General features: G+C 43.9%; 1 protein-coding gene across 2 annotated transcripts in view; it reads right to left on the reverse strand.

Moving 5' to 3' along the window:
• Nucleotides 1-15,359, reverse strand: part of LOC121001139 (RNA-binding protein 12B-like) — a 55,194-nt gene that overhangs the window by 29,483 nt on the left and 10,352 nt on the right. Inside the window, exon 3 of one of the 2 annotated variants that reach the window (XM_040432074.1) lies at nucleotides 7,948-9,865. In XM_040432074.1, the coding sequence (XP_040288008.1) occupies nucleotides 7,968-9,842 (1,875 nt within the window). In that variant the 5' untranslated portion in view covers nucleotides 9,843-9,865 and the 3' untranslated portion in view covers nucleotides 7,948-7,967. Of the gene's footprint in view, nucleotides 1-5,789; nucleotides 9,866-15,359 lie in introns of those variants that run through there. The other variant, XM_040432073.1, reaches the window with a different exon arrangement.

Genomic DNA, 15,359 nt, shown 5'->3' on the forward strand with positions numbered 1-15,359 from the left:
GTCGCATAGATAGTGAAGCACCATCGACAGAATCATATATAAAAGGGTTTTATTTATACTCGCAATGTGATTCTGTCGATGGTGCTTCACTATCTATGCGACCTTCTGATACTTCACAGAGCCACTTGTCTCGTGTGAAGATTGATGTTCTTTTCCCTGGGTCTGCAATACACCCATGACCTAAACATTGAGAAGCAGCGCGGTCCCATATAACGTATATATTGGCTAGTGTGAATTTTACCCACTTCACTTTGCGACCTGCAGCGCAATATTTACAGGCAATGTATCGGAGACTTTTTTATTATTGGGTTTTGCAGGTTACTGCACGATCATTAACAATGAATGCTGAATAAACAGTTTCTTATTTGTTCTACAACTCTACCCATATGTGAGCACAGCGTATCATATTTTTCGCTCCATAAGACGCATTTTCTTTTCCACCAAAGTGGGTGGGAAATGCCCCTGCGTCTTAATGGGTGAATAATAATGAGCGCTTCTATTATGGAAGCCCTTATTAGTATCGAAGGACCGGGAAGTGGTGAAGGCTCTGTACTCACCGCTTCTTTGTCCTCGGCCGTGGCTGAGCATAGCGCGAGGGCGCTCTGTGACCTCACACTGTGCAGTTGAGTCACAGTACAGCTGCGGTAAGAGGAAGATCATCGCTCTGGAGGTGAGGAGCGGCAGCGTCCAGAGCAGGAGAGGTACGTTTTTTTTTTTATGTCATCTGAGGGCTGATCAAACAAGGCATGGGGTCTGATCTGAGGTCTTATTAACATTGGGGGTCTGATTAGGGCTGTGAGCTGAGGTCTGATTAACATTGGGAATCTGATTGGTGGTCTGACCTGAGGTCTAATGAAAAATATTTTCTTATTGTCCTCCTCTATAACCTAAGTGCATCTTATAGGGCGAAAAATATGGTAAGTTACTGACAGAGACCCTAATTTCTTTTTGGCCATATTGAGCAGCTCCAGTGGGTCCTCAGTGCTGGAGTCCGGTCAATGTGAAGCACAAACTCAAGAGCTCCCAGCTCTCCCTGTCACAGATTTTCTAGACACACTACAGGAAGAAAGCTGCCATCTATCCACAAGCAGGGTGCAGCACCAGCTCATTAAAGGGTTGGGATAGGGGATAACTAAACAAATTGGTGGGGATCCGACTGCTGGGAGTGGTGTACTCAGCGCCCATAGAAAAGGAGTGGAGCGGCAGTGTGTATGCACAACCAGCAGCTCCATCAGAATGGGGGGGGATGGGGGGGGGGGGCGACCTCAGGATCAGTGGGGGTCCCAGCGGTTGAACCCTAAGAGATATGCCAGTTATTCCTTAGGCTACTTTCACACTAGCGTTTTGGCTTTCTGTTTGTGAGATCCGTTCAGAGCTCTCACAAGCGGTCCAAAACTGATCAGTTTTGCCCTAATGCATTCTGAATGGAAACGGATCCGCTCAGAATGCATCAGTTTGCCTCCGTTCCGTCTCCATTCCGCTTTGGAGGCGGATACCAAAACGCTGCTTGCAGCCAAACGGATCCGTTCTGACACACAATGTAAGTCAATGGGGACGGATCCTTTTTCTATGACACAATCTGGCACAATAGAAAACTGATCCGTCCTCCATTGACTTTTAATAGTGTTCAAGACGGATCCATCTTGGCTACGTTAAAGATAATACAAACTGATCCGTTCTGAACGGATGCAGACGGTTGTATTATCTGAACAGATCTGTCTGAGTGTGAAAGCAGCCTTATCCTGTGGCACAACCCCTTTCATTTTAATAATTTTTTTTGGAGGGGGAATTGAAAAAATAAAATGCAATTCTGCCTTTTTTTCAAAAACATTTTCATAGTAACATGTTTGGGTACATATGACATTCTTTTTAATCCATTTTTAGGGTACAGGAGGAACATAAAATATAATTTCTGATTTATTTTTATTTTTTAAGGGTAGCAATGTTTTTTTTTTATGGTGGCAATTTTCATTTCTTTTAACTACAATATTTTTTGCCCTAGACGCAACAAACTGGGGGGAAAATGTCAATGCATCTTATGGGGCGAATAAGCATTCATTAGTACAGGAGGAGCAATGAATGCAGTGCTTCCTGGCATTCCCCGGCCGCTTGCTGTGTTGTGACTGCATACAGCGTAGGAAGAACAAGGGAGGGATCCTAGGAGCAGCGGCGCCTGGAGCAGGAAAGGTAAGTCGATTTATTTTTTTTAATTATTATTTGGTTTGAGAATGGGGTTCTGATCTGTGGTCTGAAGGGGGGGGCGGGGTTTGGGGCTTATTTATAATGGGGCTCTTATCTAAGGGTCATTGGAGCTCTGATCTCATTGGGGTTCATTCACATTGGGGTCTTATTAACACCAGCGGTCTGATTAAGCGTCTGAGTTGAGGCCTGATCAACATTGGGGGTCAGATTGGGGCTCTGATCTGAGGTCTATTGAAAAAAAAAAATTATATATATATATATATATATATATATATATATATATATATAATCTTATTCTCCTCCTCTAAAACCTAGGTGCATCTTATAGGGCAAAAATACGATATGCAGGTTAAATAATGTGATCATTTTATAGTTTGCGTCATTAAAGAGGACGTGTCACACATTTGTATAACTGTGTTGTACCATTCATGTATTATTCCTTTGCCAGCAGTCTGCAGTAAAGGTACTGCTGGGTGTTCCCAGTAGCTACTGTGTCTGACTGTGAGGGACCCACCTCCAACTGGTAACACCCAGCTGGATCTTTACTGCTTCCAATTCATTCATAAACTTCTAGTAGAAATAACAGAGGAATGACCCAGCAGAGTCATAAGAATAGATTCTCCAGAAATATTATTACATGAGGAATGTAAGTAGTCACTACAGACATGTCAGGAGAAGGGACAGGTCCTCATTAAGTACTTTCTACATTTTTTTCACTTAAACCTATTAAAGGGGCTGTCTCACTTCAGTTAGTTGCATTTATCATGTAGAGAAAGTTAATACAAGCCAGTTACTAATGTATTCTTATTACCTATATTGCCTCCTTTGCTGGCTGGATTCATTTTTCCATCACATTATACACTGCACGTTTCCATGGTTACAGACCACCCTGCAATCCATCAGTGGTTGTCGTGCTTGAACACTATAGAAAAAAGCATCAGCCTCTCTGGTGGCCGGGACCATGGAAACAAGCAGTCTATAATGTGATAGAAAAATGAATCCAGCCAGCAAAGGAAGCAATACGGATAATACATTAGTAAGTGGCTTGTATTAACTTCCCCTACATGATAAATGCCACTTACTGAAGTGAGACAACCCCTTTAATGTGCAAGAAGGGGTTTCTTATAAATATTTTTATTTGTTCATACATTTTATTTCAGTTCCATTTGGACACTTGATCGCTCACATAATACACTGCAATACTTCTGTACTGCAGTGTATTATGCCTGTGTGTCAATGTAAAACTGATTGTTTTTGTGCCCAAGCGATCGGAGAGCTGTAGTATGGCGCTGGACCTCCCGCCAGTACTGTACTTTTAAGGGTTAAATAAAGTGTTGCTTTATTATATGGGTCATTATGATGACAAAGAATCTGTGTTTGGACCATGTGTCATCCATATTCCACAGACACTGCTCAGCCGCAAATTAATTTCCAGAGCATCGCCTACCAATAGTCTGAACAGGGACCACTGACAGAACATGGATGCTGGTCCGTTGAGGACACAAACAGCACAAGTCTGTGATTCACTGAAGTGCGAACAAGGCCTTATGCCGCCCTCATACATCTGTTGACAGATTCCCTTTAAGACCATTTGAAATGTTGGTTCACATTTCATTTTAGATTTGGAACTTTAAAAAAGAAAAAGGTTGGCCCTTCCCTATTAGACAATTATAGTAAGGCTATTCATGCACTTGTGCTGACTTTATACTACACAAGTTCTATGGGCTGATCAAAAATAGCTTTCAAATACTGTGAAAAGTTAGAAAAAAAAATAGCAAAACTGCAACATGTATAAAGGCATGTGAGAATAGGCATCAATAATTTGATGCAATGTTTGTTTTTTTTGTGCCCTAGGACGATACTCACACTCCACAGATATCCCGATCCTTGAGGAAGTGACATGGTCCTCTGATATTTGTCCTCCTCCGTAGCACCAAGCGAGTGTGAAATACACCCACAGCTCACGTCCTTCATCCCTCAGGTCCTTGGGAATCTTCCTCGACTATCACTCCTTTCAAAGTCTCCACATGCTGGTGGTGTTGTTGCTTCACAGAAGGCAGATTTCCGAATATTTTTTTTTTTTAAATTAAATAACCTCCCACCCACCCCAACAAACACATTGAGAGAGAAATTCTTCTAAACTGCTGCAAAGAAATGTCGATGTGTAATCCATTGCATCAGGATTACCTTTCTCAAAAGTGCATCTGAAATCAAATTGCTTAGTACCGACATCCGCCAATTCTCCTTTGCAGTAGTTTTGATGAATCTCAGACACCGACTGTAAAGGGTTCATTTAATTTTCAAGTAGTTTTGTTGGCATGGATGTAAAAAGCAATATTCTGCCTGGAGAAGGAGCTCCTAAAATTCAACAAAACAAGACTTGACGAGCCTGATATAAAAGGGTTGTAACACAGTTAGGGTGTAATTTCATATAGCATTTTTTTAGGTTTAAAAACACATACTGGTAAAAATGTGTCTGCGTTTTATGAAAATACACATGTGCCTTGCATTTTAAGTCCTCATGCACACAACTGCATCGGTTTTGCAAATCACTGATTCTAGAAATACGGATATAGTCTGTATGCCGTCCGCCTCACCCGACTTTAATGGGTCCATATCCCGCATTTTACAGACCAGAATAGGACATGTTCTATCATTTCTTTAACAGAAATAAGGATGCGGACAGAACACAGATGTCACATCCGTATAGGTCCGTTCCCCAAATTATAGAACAATTCTGGTCCAAAAACAAGGTGCTTGTGGACCCATTGAAGTCAACAGATCCTCAAAATACGGAGGGCAATATGCGGGACACAAAACGGAGACGGTCAAATGCATGAGGCCTTGGAATTATTGGAAAAAAAGATGTAGGCTTCCAAGAAAAACACCAGTTTTTTTATGAGCCGATTTAAAAAAAAAAAAAAAAAAAAAATGCATTACAAAAAATACTACATGTAATAGCACCCTTATTACGCATTGCAGGCCAATATACTTCTGTAAGTGGTTCTACAGTCCTTACTGTTCTGCTTGAATATCAGACTACATTCACACATCAATTTACTGCATGCATTTTATTATTAAGGCTACTTTCACACTAGCGTTCGGAGCGGATCCGTCTGATGTTTCATCAGACGGATCCGCTCCTATAATGCAGACGTTTGCATCCGTTCAGAACGGATCCGTCTGCATTATAACTTAGAAAAATTTCTAAGTGTGAAAGTAGCCTGAGCGGATCCGTTCAGACTTTACATTGAAAGTCAATGGGGAACGGATCTGCTTGAAGATTGAGCCATATGGTGTCATCTTCAAGCGGATCCGTCCCCATTGACTTCCATTATAAGTCTGGACGGATCCGCTCGCCTCCGCACGCCCAGGCGGACACCCGAACGCTGCAATCAGCGTTCAGGTGTCCGCTCACTGAGCGGAGCGGAGGCTGAACGCTGGCAGGCGGATGCATTCTCAGTGGATCCGCCTCCACTGAGAATGCATTAGGGCCAGACGGATGCGTTCGGGGCCGCTCGTGAGCCCCTTCAAATGGAGCTCATGAGCGGACACCCGAACGCTAGTGTGAAAGTAGCCTTATATAAATTAGAGCCAAAAGAGAAATAAATCTTTCATCTTAAAATTCTAGCCTATGGGTATGCCAGAAATGTAACGTAAGAATACCACTCAGAAAGATTAACGCATGCCTCCAGTTTTCATAAATGAACTAGTACAGGTGAATATAAAACTTTGTAATATATCTCATTAAGGCTACCATAACACTACCTGTGTGAATTCCGGCAGGCTGGTCCGGCAGAGAAAAGCTTCCCGGAGTTTACTGGGGTCCGGCGGAGATCCGTACGCTGTTCTGGCAGACAAGTGGAGAGTCGGCCAGACACAAACTGTTGCATGCTGCGGTTTGTGTCCAGACAATTCTCAGTTTGTCTGCTGGAAGAGTGTGCTGGAGGTTCACACCAGAGTTGTGAAACTAGCCTAAAGAATCATTCTTTCTTCTGGGTTTCTCAGACTGCTGCCCTCTTTCCATGCCCTCACCCTCTTATCTCTATTAGCTCCCATCTGTTTTCAGCCACACACAAGTGTATGGAGAGAGGAGGCGGCTGCCAGCTAGTAAGTGATTTATCACCTCACACTGTTAGATGCTTATCTTACTAGATATCAGAACAAAAAGTTCTAGGTGTCATAGAGCTAAGAAACTGCAGTTTGTGTCTCTCTCATCCAGAAGCCTCCTTCACCTCCACCGTAGAATTCAATGTTAAAAGCAGGGGAAAAAGCAAAGCAAAATGATAAAAGTAAATAGAGGACATTTCTTTTTTTTTTAAGATGTATTATAAAGTTTCTTATATTCACATGCACTATTCATCTTTTAAAAGTTGTTTATAATTAGAGGTACTCTTTAAGGATCCCATGAATAACAAATACTTATTTTGGACATAAACTTTAGAATTCTGCATTTTTAGGGTAGGTTCACGTCGCCTTATGAGCCTTCCGTCAGACATATAACCACAGGAGGTTCCATGATGTACACGCTAAACGTAGATGATAAACGTGACGTGAACCCACCCTTAACAGCACTTGACTACTGTGAAAGTGGTGGTGGGAGCAGGCTGCTGTGATGTAGTGATAGGGGAACCATTTTTACTAGAGAGAAAGGGGGGGGGGGTTGACATAGTAGAACTCCACTCTAACAAGTATGTCATTATGTGGATACAGATCTACAGCTCATGATTGCTGGCTCATAGATCAGGCTAAGATTTGGATAGTCCAGGGATGGGCAAACTCTGCCCTCCAGCTGTTGTAAAACTACAAATCCCATCATTCCCAGTTTGCCTACAGCAGGGCATGATGGGATTTGTAGTTTTAAAACAGCTGGAGGGCCGAGTTTGCCCATCCCTGGGCTAGGCCAACGTAAAGCTAGTCATAAGCATTAGATCAGATTTTGGCTGGATTACCTGACCATCTTCAAAATAGCGATAAACATTACATCTATGCTTTCTAAACCATTTAATGTGCACGTGGCCCCCTGATGACTGGGTCTATTGTGACTTTCAGGAGATAACCCATTGGCAGAAGTGTCTGGCCTCTGGCTTTCTTCCCTCCCCATTCACTACATATGCTTGAGCAGAACAGGATCAGGAGAGATTCTCTGAAAAGGCATCAGGGCCCAGCAGTCAGATCCCTGCCCGACATCCCCTATCCTGTGGATAAGGGTTAAGTTGTTCCCTTTTAGCAAGAATTTTCCACTTTCTAACATAATTAAGTTCCAACTTTCACATTTATTTATACAAAGCAAACATCGCATTTTCACGAGGCATCAGCTGCTGACTAATAATCCTATGTACACATAACATCTGTGGGGTGATGTCCATAGTTCGTCTGCTTCCAACTAACTATTCCTCAAAATGCAAGCTATGGAAAATACAACTTAAGAATTAGCTTACATCCTGCCCCTCATATGTGATCATTAAAGCAATTTTAATTCCAACAGAGAAAATTTGGTGAAGTCCTACCAACATGACATTAGAAAAATCAATTTTCATAACTGATACTCAACATGTGCTATAGGCTAATCTACAATAAACTGCGCTTAAAAAAAAACTCCTTGCTTATTTCACTTTGTACAAATTCCAGGATTTGTCACAGAACAAAAAATTTAATTAAATTTTTATCCAATATTAACAAAACTGGAATCGGATACAACCCCTAATGTTGGAAAATAGGCAATTACCAAAGGCAAAGACTTACCAAAGAAACTGCACCAGAACTCAAATTAAACTGAGGAACACCTGCTTAAGGCCCACTTCTTTCTTGTTAAGGGTATTTATGGCAGATTCGGCTTCTGCGTAACTTGGCAAGCGAACTGAGGCGATGCCTCTTTCAATATTTTTCAGATTCACAGAGCTCACTTTGTAGTCATGGAAAAAGTCTAAAACCTCGGCAGCAGTGACCGAAGAGGGCAAGTTCCTAACAAACAGTAGTGTTACTTCACTTTTCTTTGTGGCTTCGGCCTCGCAGGGCATTTCCTCAACGCAACCATTTGCATCATCTAGATTTTCCTCTGGAAGTTCGCTCTGAACCATAGGGTCTTCCTGTACGGAATCGGATACTGGTGTGGCTTCCGGTTCTTTATCCGAAGGTGGCACAGTTTCCGATTCAGAGGGAATATCTACTTCATTGGAGTCTGGCGCCGGGGACTCGCCATTGGTTTGCTCCGGTGGTGCATCCGCAACGGTAACCAAATTGGGTAATGCATCTGAAGTGAAATCAGGATCATCTGCTTCGGTGACTATGTCGTCATCCGCTTGATTAACCGTCTGTAACGACTTCATTTGTTCCTCGGTAATTCTGCTCAAGAGGATTTTAATCCCTAGATATGTTTGCTTATTTTGTTTTTCAGCTTTGGATGCCTCTTTTTCATCGGCAAACTTTACCAATACTTCCCCAAGCCCGACGCCTTTACTGTCAAGTAACAGAGTAATGTCATCCTCTTTCAAAGTTTGCTCAGTAAAGAATTTCTGAACGTCAGCTTTGGTGATGTTAAATGGAAAATTTCGCAGATATAAATACTTCTGTTCTTTAGAGGACCGACTTGGAGACTTTTTCCTATCTGAGCGATCTTTACAAACTCTGACTTTCATACGATCAATCAGTCCCAGCATATCCCTTTTGGAGATCGGTAATATATTTACACTGTGGCCCTTGAAGGTTTCCTTGTTCAGGCTGAGCGCTCTTCTATAATCCTTTTCGGTAGTGAACATAGCAAAACCTTCTCTTGTCCTTTTACCTTCTTTGTCAACTAGGAAGTTAATGTGAGAGTCTTTCATGTCAAGATCAAAAAAGAACCTCTTGATATCTTTTTTCTCAGCTCTGTAACTCAAATTAATAAGATGCACAAAGTATTCACGCACATAAGGTGATCCACGTCGTCGTCTTCTATGTACTGGTGTTCTGGACCTTGACCTGGACCTGGACCTTGACCTGGTCCTGGTCCGTCGCCTTGCATAGCTAGCGAAACGTGGAGGAGGAGACCGTTGCCTCTTTGCAGAATTTTCTCCACCATGTTTGGCCCATTCAAGCTCACTAGAAAGCTTGAGAGTCACTGGTGAACCACAAAGGGCCAGATTGTGGAGTTTCAGCCCTTCAGTAGCATCAGTGCTTCTTCCAAACTTGACAATGGCATTTCCATTCCTAACTCCATTTACAAATTTCAAAAACAAGACATCTTCCACGAGGAGTCCTCTAAAAAACTCTCGTAATTCCACTTTTGTGACTTTGATTGGCATCCCATGTATGTATATATATGAAAATGTTGGTCTCCCAAGACCTCTTGAATTAACCTCTGGATGATTTGAAGCACCCAATGATGGCTTTAGACCTATTTGGTACAGCTCCAACGCACGTCTCATTTCCTCTTCATTGCTGTACGTGAGGCGGACATATGAATCCTTAAGAGGACGGCCTGACAGGCCCAAGGCGTACCGAGCATCTTCGTAAGTTGCAAATACAATATAAGCCTCACCGTATTTTCCACCGGTGATGTACACGCCTCCTCTGGGAATATTCAATCCGCAAAAGAACTGCCGAATGTCAAAAGAATCTGCTACAGCAGAAAGACCCTGCAGCCGGATGATTAGTGACATTTTCGGGTCAAAAGAAATTATACCTGCAGATAGGAAAAAAGTGTTATGTCTAAGTTTCTCGCAATAAAAAATAAATAAATAAACATGCCTCAATGAAATCCTGTTGAGAAAAAAAATGAATTACCGTATTTTTCACTTTATAAGACGCACTTTTTTTCCCCCAAAAGAGGGGGGGAAATGACAGTGCGTCTTATAAAACGATGGTTGACTTTTTTTTTTTTTTTTACAGGACTGACACTGATATATCGCCGGCCGCTATGCTTCACAGCGTGGCCGGCAATACGGTACATCAGTTACAGTGCGGGGAGGGAGGAGGGGCTGAAGGCAACTCACAGCGGGCCCGGTGCAGTAACTGTATTACACCGGGCCCCGCGCACAGAAGTCTCTTTGTATGTAAAATCTTTCATTATTCCTGAATCCATCGCTCTCCTATTGATAAACTAGCCTAATCGCCTGCATCAGTACTCACTATGAATGTAGCGTGCAGTCCCTCCGGCGCATGACTTCATCCTGCTCCTGCTTCATTAATGAAGTGGGAGGAGCGTGACATCAGTCACACGCCGGCCGGACCGCACGCTACATTCATAGTGAGTACTGATGCAGGCGATTAGGCTAGTTTATCAATAGGAGAGCGATGGATTCAGGAATAATGAAAGATTTTACATACAAAGAGACTTCTGTGCGCGGGGCCCGGTGTAATACAGTCACTGTATTACACCGGGCCCCGCTGTGAGTTGCCTCCAGCCCCTCCTCCCTCCCCGCACTGTAACTGATGTATCGCCGGCCACGCTGTGCAGCATAGCGACCGGCGATACATCAGTGTCAGCTCGTTTATCAAAAGGAGAGTGATTGATTTAGAATTAAAGAAAGATTTTACATACAAAGAATAAAGTACTGTAATGCTGTGAAACATAGGGCTATGAGGGGGACCAGCATAAGAAGCTATATGTGTGTCATCCACACATATAGCATCTTATCCTGGCCCCCCCTCATGGCCCCATGTGTCACAACACACACCCCCCATAACAGTGCGTCATCCACAGAGCCCCATAACAGTGTCATCCCTAGACCATTAGTTCAAAATCCACCAAAAGCATACCTTTTGGTTCAAAATATATTTTTTCTTTTTTTCCTCAAAAACCTAGGTGCGTCTTATAATCAGGTGAGTCTTTTAAAGCGAAAAATACGGTAAAACCTATACATATTTCAAAAGGTATAAATGATAAGCAGTATACTGGATCAGCTCCCAAACTGCACATCGCAGGTTTGGTACAACATGACCCGAATAATTGATATCTTGGCCAAAGAAAAATTGGTAAAAAGAATCTGGTACAGAATAATAATACACCAGAACTCACAGCATGTATTTGTATACAGTTTTGCTGCTGAACTGGGGTATTCCCATCTCAGACATTGGCGGCTGCCACCAATGTCAGATAGGACAAAGTCCCAGAGGTGAGACTTGCACCAATGTCCAAAATGGTCCCTCCTAAGTGAAGCAGAGCGCACTGTGCAAGGGCAGCCACCCTCTATTAACTGTTTTGGGAGATTCAAAAATAGCCAAGCGGGGGATCAGCTATTGTAACTCCCATAGCAGTGAATGGAGGTACCTGCACATGCACGGACATCTCTCCTTTCACAACTATGGGACTGCTTGAAATAGCTGATTTAGCGCTTGTATGTTTTTGGAACTCCCACAGCGGTGAATGAAAGGTGGCGGCACTTGCACAGTGCGCCCTCCTTCTCCTTGCTGATGATAGGAGTGGGTCCCAGAGGTCCATGTCACGGGAGCAGCTTTCAGTAGGGAAATACTGCTGACACACGGGGCATATTTCCCACAATGAACACAATTGCGTGAAATTACCTGAAAAGGGTTTTTTGGATTTAAATACTTATGTCCTATCCAGCATAGGCCATCAATATCTGAACGGCAGGGGTCCGACACCCCCCGATTAGCTGTTCTGCAGCAGCTCCAGAACTATACACCTCTGTCCGCTGAGAAGTGGACAGAGCTGATAACTGCAGGGCTGCCCCCACTGAAGTGACCTGGACTACAGCTGCAGTTACAAGCTCAGTCCACTACACAACGGACTGAGTTTTGGCACTGGAGCGACTGTAGAACAGCCGATTGGCAGTAGTGCGGGATGTTGGACCCACGATGATCAGATATTGATAGCCTATTTCGAGGACAGGCCATCAATTTTTAAATCTCAGAAAACCCCTTTACGGTAGCCATACACCTTAGACAGCGGTCAGCTAAATGTGTGTTTGACCAACAGCTATTTCTCCCCTATCTCAATAGCGGAATCGTGAAAGTAGCCTAAAGCGTTCGTCTGTCCAGCCATTCATCGTTTAGGTAGCACATAAAATCATTGTTGGCATCAACCTGTGCTGCTGACCAGCAATGACTCTGTATGAGAAAGAATGATTGTACATTTAGATTGTGAGCCCCATTGGGGACAGCATGATGCCAATATCTGTAAAGCGCTGCGCAATATGTCAGCGGCAGCGCTATATATGTGCATAAGATAAATAAATAGTAGTGATCATTCATCCCATACCAAGGAGGTGATGGTTGCAAGTAAATGCAGCTGAACGAGCTGGCAATGATTGGGAATGGAGAGTTTGTTCCTGATCATTGCCCTGTGTATTGGCCCATGTAAATTCCAAGTGACAATTTACTTCTACTGAACGGTATCATATGAACACTCCAAGTAATGTGTAAGGCTACTTTCACACTTGCGGTAGCCTTTTCCGGCGGGGGAACAGCCTGCCGGATCCGTGCTACCGCAAGTCCACCGATGCTGCCGGAAATCCGTTCCAGCCCCATTCACTATAATGGGGTCAGGCGAGAGGTCCGGCCGCAGCACGGCATACATGGCGAGAAGCGCTGGAGCAAAACTACAGCATGCTTCGGTACATGCTGGAAATGGCTACCGCAAGAGTGAAAGTAGCCCAAGCTGTAGTCACCTGGCCCTTCAGAGGAACTAGGTGTGTGACAATGCATTTTTATCCGTGTATTAACACAGTCTAGCTCAGAGCTTGCATCATTAACAGTAATCATTTTGATAAAGCCAACTGTTAGAATAGTATTTTCCCATGCTGACGATTATTCTGCAAAATGTGCATGATATCCACATTGTAAACTGGAGAGATTACATACAGATTCGCCCATTGGTGCATGAAATCTCAAATACACCGGGCATGTTAAGGTGTTGTAAATCTGCATATTGTTCTAAAGTCGTATTAGGAAATTTTTCACAGTAAAAAAAAAAAAATTCTAATCCATACTTCATACTTTTCCCTGAATATTAAAACTGCCATTTCATTTGATACTTAAAGGGGCTATCCGAGACTATACAAAGCTCCTCCATATGCCGGGCCCTTCACACTGATTCTACTTACCTGGCTCTCCACTCTTTGTCCCTGCACTGTCGCAGCTTCTCCCCATGCGCGGATGAAAACTTAAGATTACACTTACTGGTAATCTCTTTTCCATGAGCCCATGACAGCACCCTTGAGAGACCGCCTCCATCCAGGACAGGAACTTTCGTGGAGAGCCCTTAAGGAGGGGCACTGCCCCAATACCATCAGTTAATTGTATAATTTTTTTTTATTTGTATTACATTTTTTTCTTTTCTTTGGGAGGCTGGAAGAGGGCATGAATAAAATCCCGGCTGCTGTCATGGGCTCATGGAAAAGTGATTACCGGTAAGTGTAATCTTAAATTTCCCTTATGCCCATGACAGCACCCTTGAGAGACGACTAGAATAGTAATAGCTTGGGGGGGGGGGGGGGGGTGAAGTACATGGAGACTTCTAGAGATGCATTAGCCCTCTCTGCCCACGAGGTAGAAATGGATCTGTTTGAGTGAGCACCAAAACTCAAATTCCCCCGCTGAGGAATAGGCTAAGGCAGGCATGCTCAATCTGCGGCCCTCCAGCTGTTGCAAAACTACAACTCCCAGCATGTCTGAGCAGCCTACAGTTATCAGCCTATAGCAGAGCATAGTGGGAGTTGTAATTTTACAACAGCTGGGGGCCGCAGGTTGAGCATGCCTGGGCTAAGGAAATGGCACCCACTATCCACCTAGATAGGGTTCTAGAAGAAGCTTTGAGACCTCTGTTTATACCTCCAAATGTAGAAAAAGTCTAGAGGATCTTCTCCATTGACTAGTCACTTTTTAAGTATTCAGACAGGCATCTTTTTACATCTAGACAATGGAGCCTCCTCTCTTTCTCGTTCTTTGGGGACCGACACAAGGATGGAAGAACAATGTCTTGGGTTCTATGGAACAGGGAGACCACTTTAGGTAGAAAAGAAGGATCTGGTCTAATGAGCACTCTATCCTCCAAGATGTTAGTATAAGGAGGAGAGGCTGAAAAGGCAGAAATCTCCTCCACACGCCTGGCAGAGGTAATTGCCACCAAAAAAGCGGTTTTAAACGAAAAAATTTTAATAGACAAATCCCGTATTGGTTCGAAAGGGAGGCGCCATCATTCTACTCAAACCTAGATTAAGATTCCACGGGGGAACTGAGGGTCTGATTACAGGTTTCATCCTACTAATTGCTTTAAAGAATCTCCTGATCCATGGATGATTTGCAATTGGGAAATCAAAAAAAGCACTAAGGGCAGAAACTTGTACCTTAAGAGTGCTAGGTCTTAGGATCTTATCGAGACCCCTTTGTAAAAAAAAATCTATATTTTAGACAAAGGAGAACTCAAGGGGTCTACCGGGTTTTTAGAGAAGTTTAAGAAAGTCTTTCATATTCTGAGGTAAATGGTAGAGGTTACTTTTTTCCTTCATAATAATAGGGTAGATCAGGGCTCGACAAATTCCAGGCACCAGGTCGCCATGGCGATCAGGAATTTTGTCCTGGCGCCTGGGTATTTGCCCCTGCTTGAAAATAGGCCCAGCACACCAACAGCCGGGCGCAGTAGCACTAAGTTTAGAGTAGACGCGGACTCCTGCATGACGCCGCGTCTACTAGGCCCGCCCCTCACGCTTCCTGCCCCAGACTACAGTGAAGAGGACCGCTACTGGCTTAGGCTCCTCATCGCTGCGGCACGTCTCCTTCTCAGAACTGTGGCGAGTGGCGGTACGATAGGGGGCGGCCTCCCCCATCATTGGTGGGCATTGCGCCCTCCTCCTCATTGGTGAAAGCGGCAGTTCCGATCAGAGTCCCAGCAGTGTAATGCTGGGGCTCCGATCGGTTACCATGGCAGCTAGGACGCTACTGAAGTCCTGGCTGCCATGGCCAGTTACTCGGCAGCAATATACTTACATGCGCTGTGGCCGCCCGGCACTCCTTCTTGTAACTCGCCACAGGTCGGTGCAGCGCATGGCTATAAGCATTAGCAATGCGCTGCACAGACCTGTGGCGAGTTACAAGAAGGAGCGTCGGGCGGCCACAGCGCATGTAAGTATATTGCTGCAGAGTAACTGACCATGGCAGCCATAACTTCAGTAGCGTCCTGGCTGCCATGGTAACCGATCGGAGCCCCAGCATTACAC

The sequence above is a fragment of the Bufo bufo genome, chromosome 5, assembly GCF_905171765.1.
Source record: "Bufo bufo chromosome 5, aBufBuf1.1, whole genome shotgun sequence".
NCBI classification, from domain to species: Eukaryota; Metazoa; Chordata; class Amphibia; order Anura; family Bufonidae; genus Bufo; species Bufo bufo.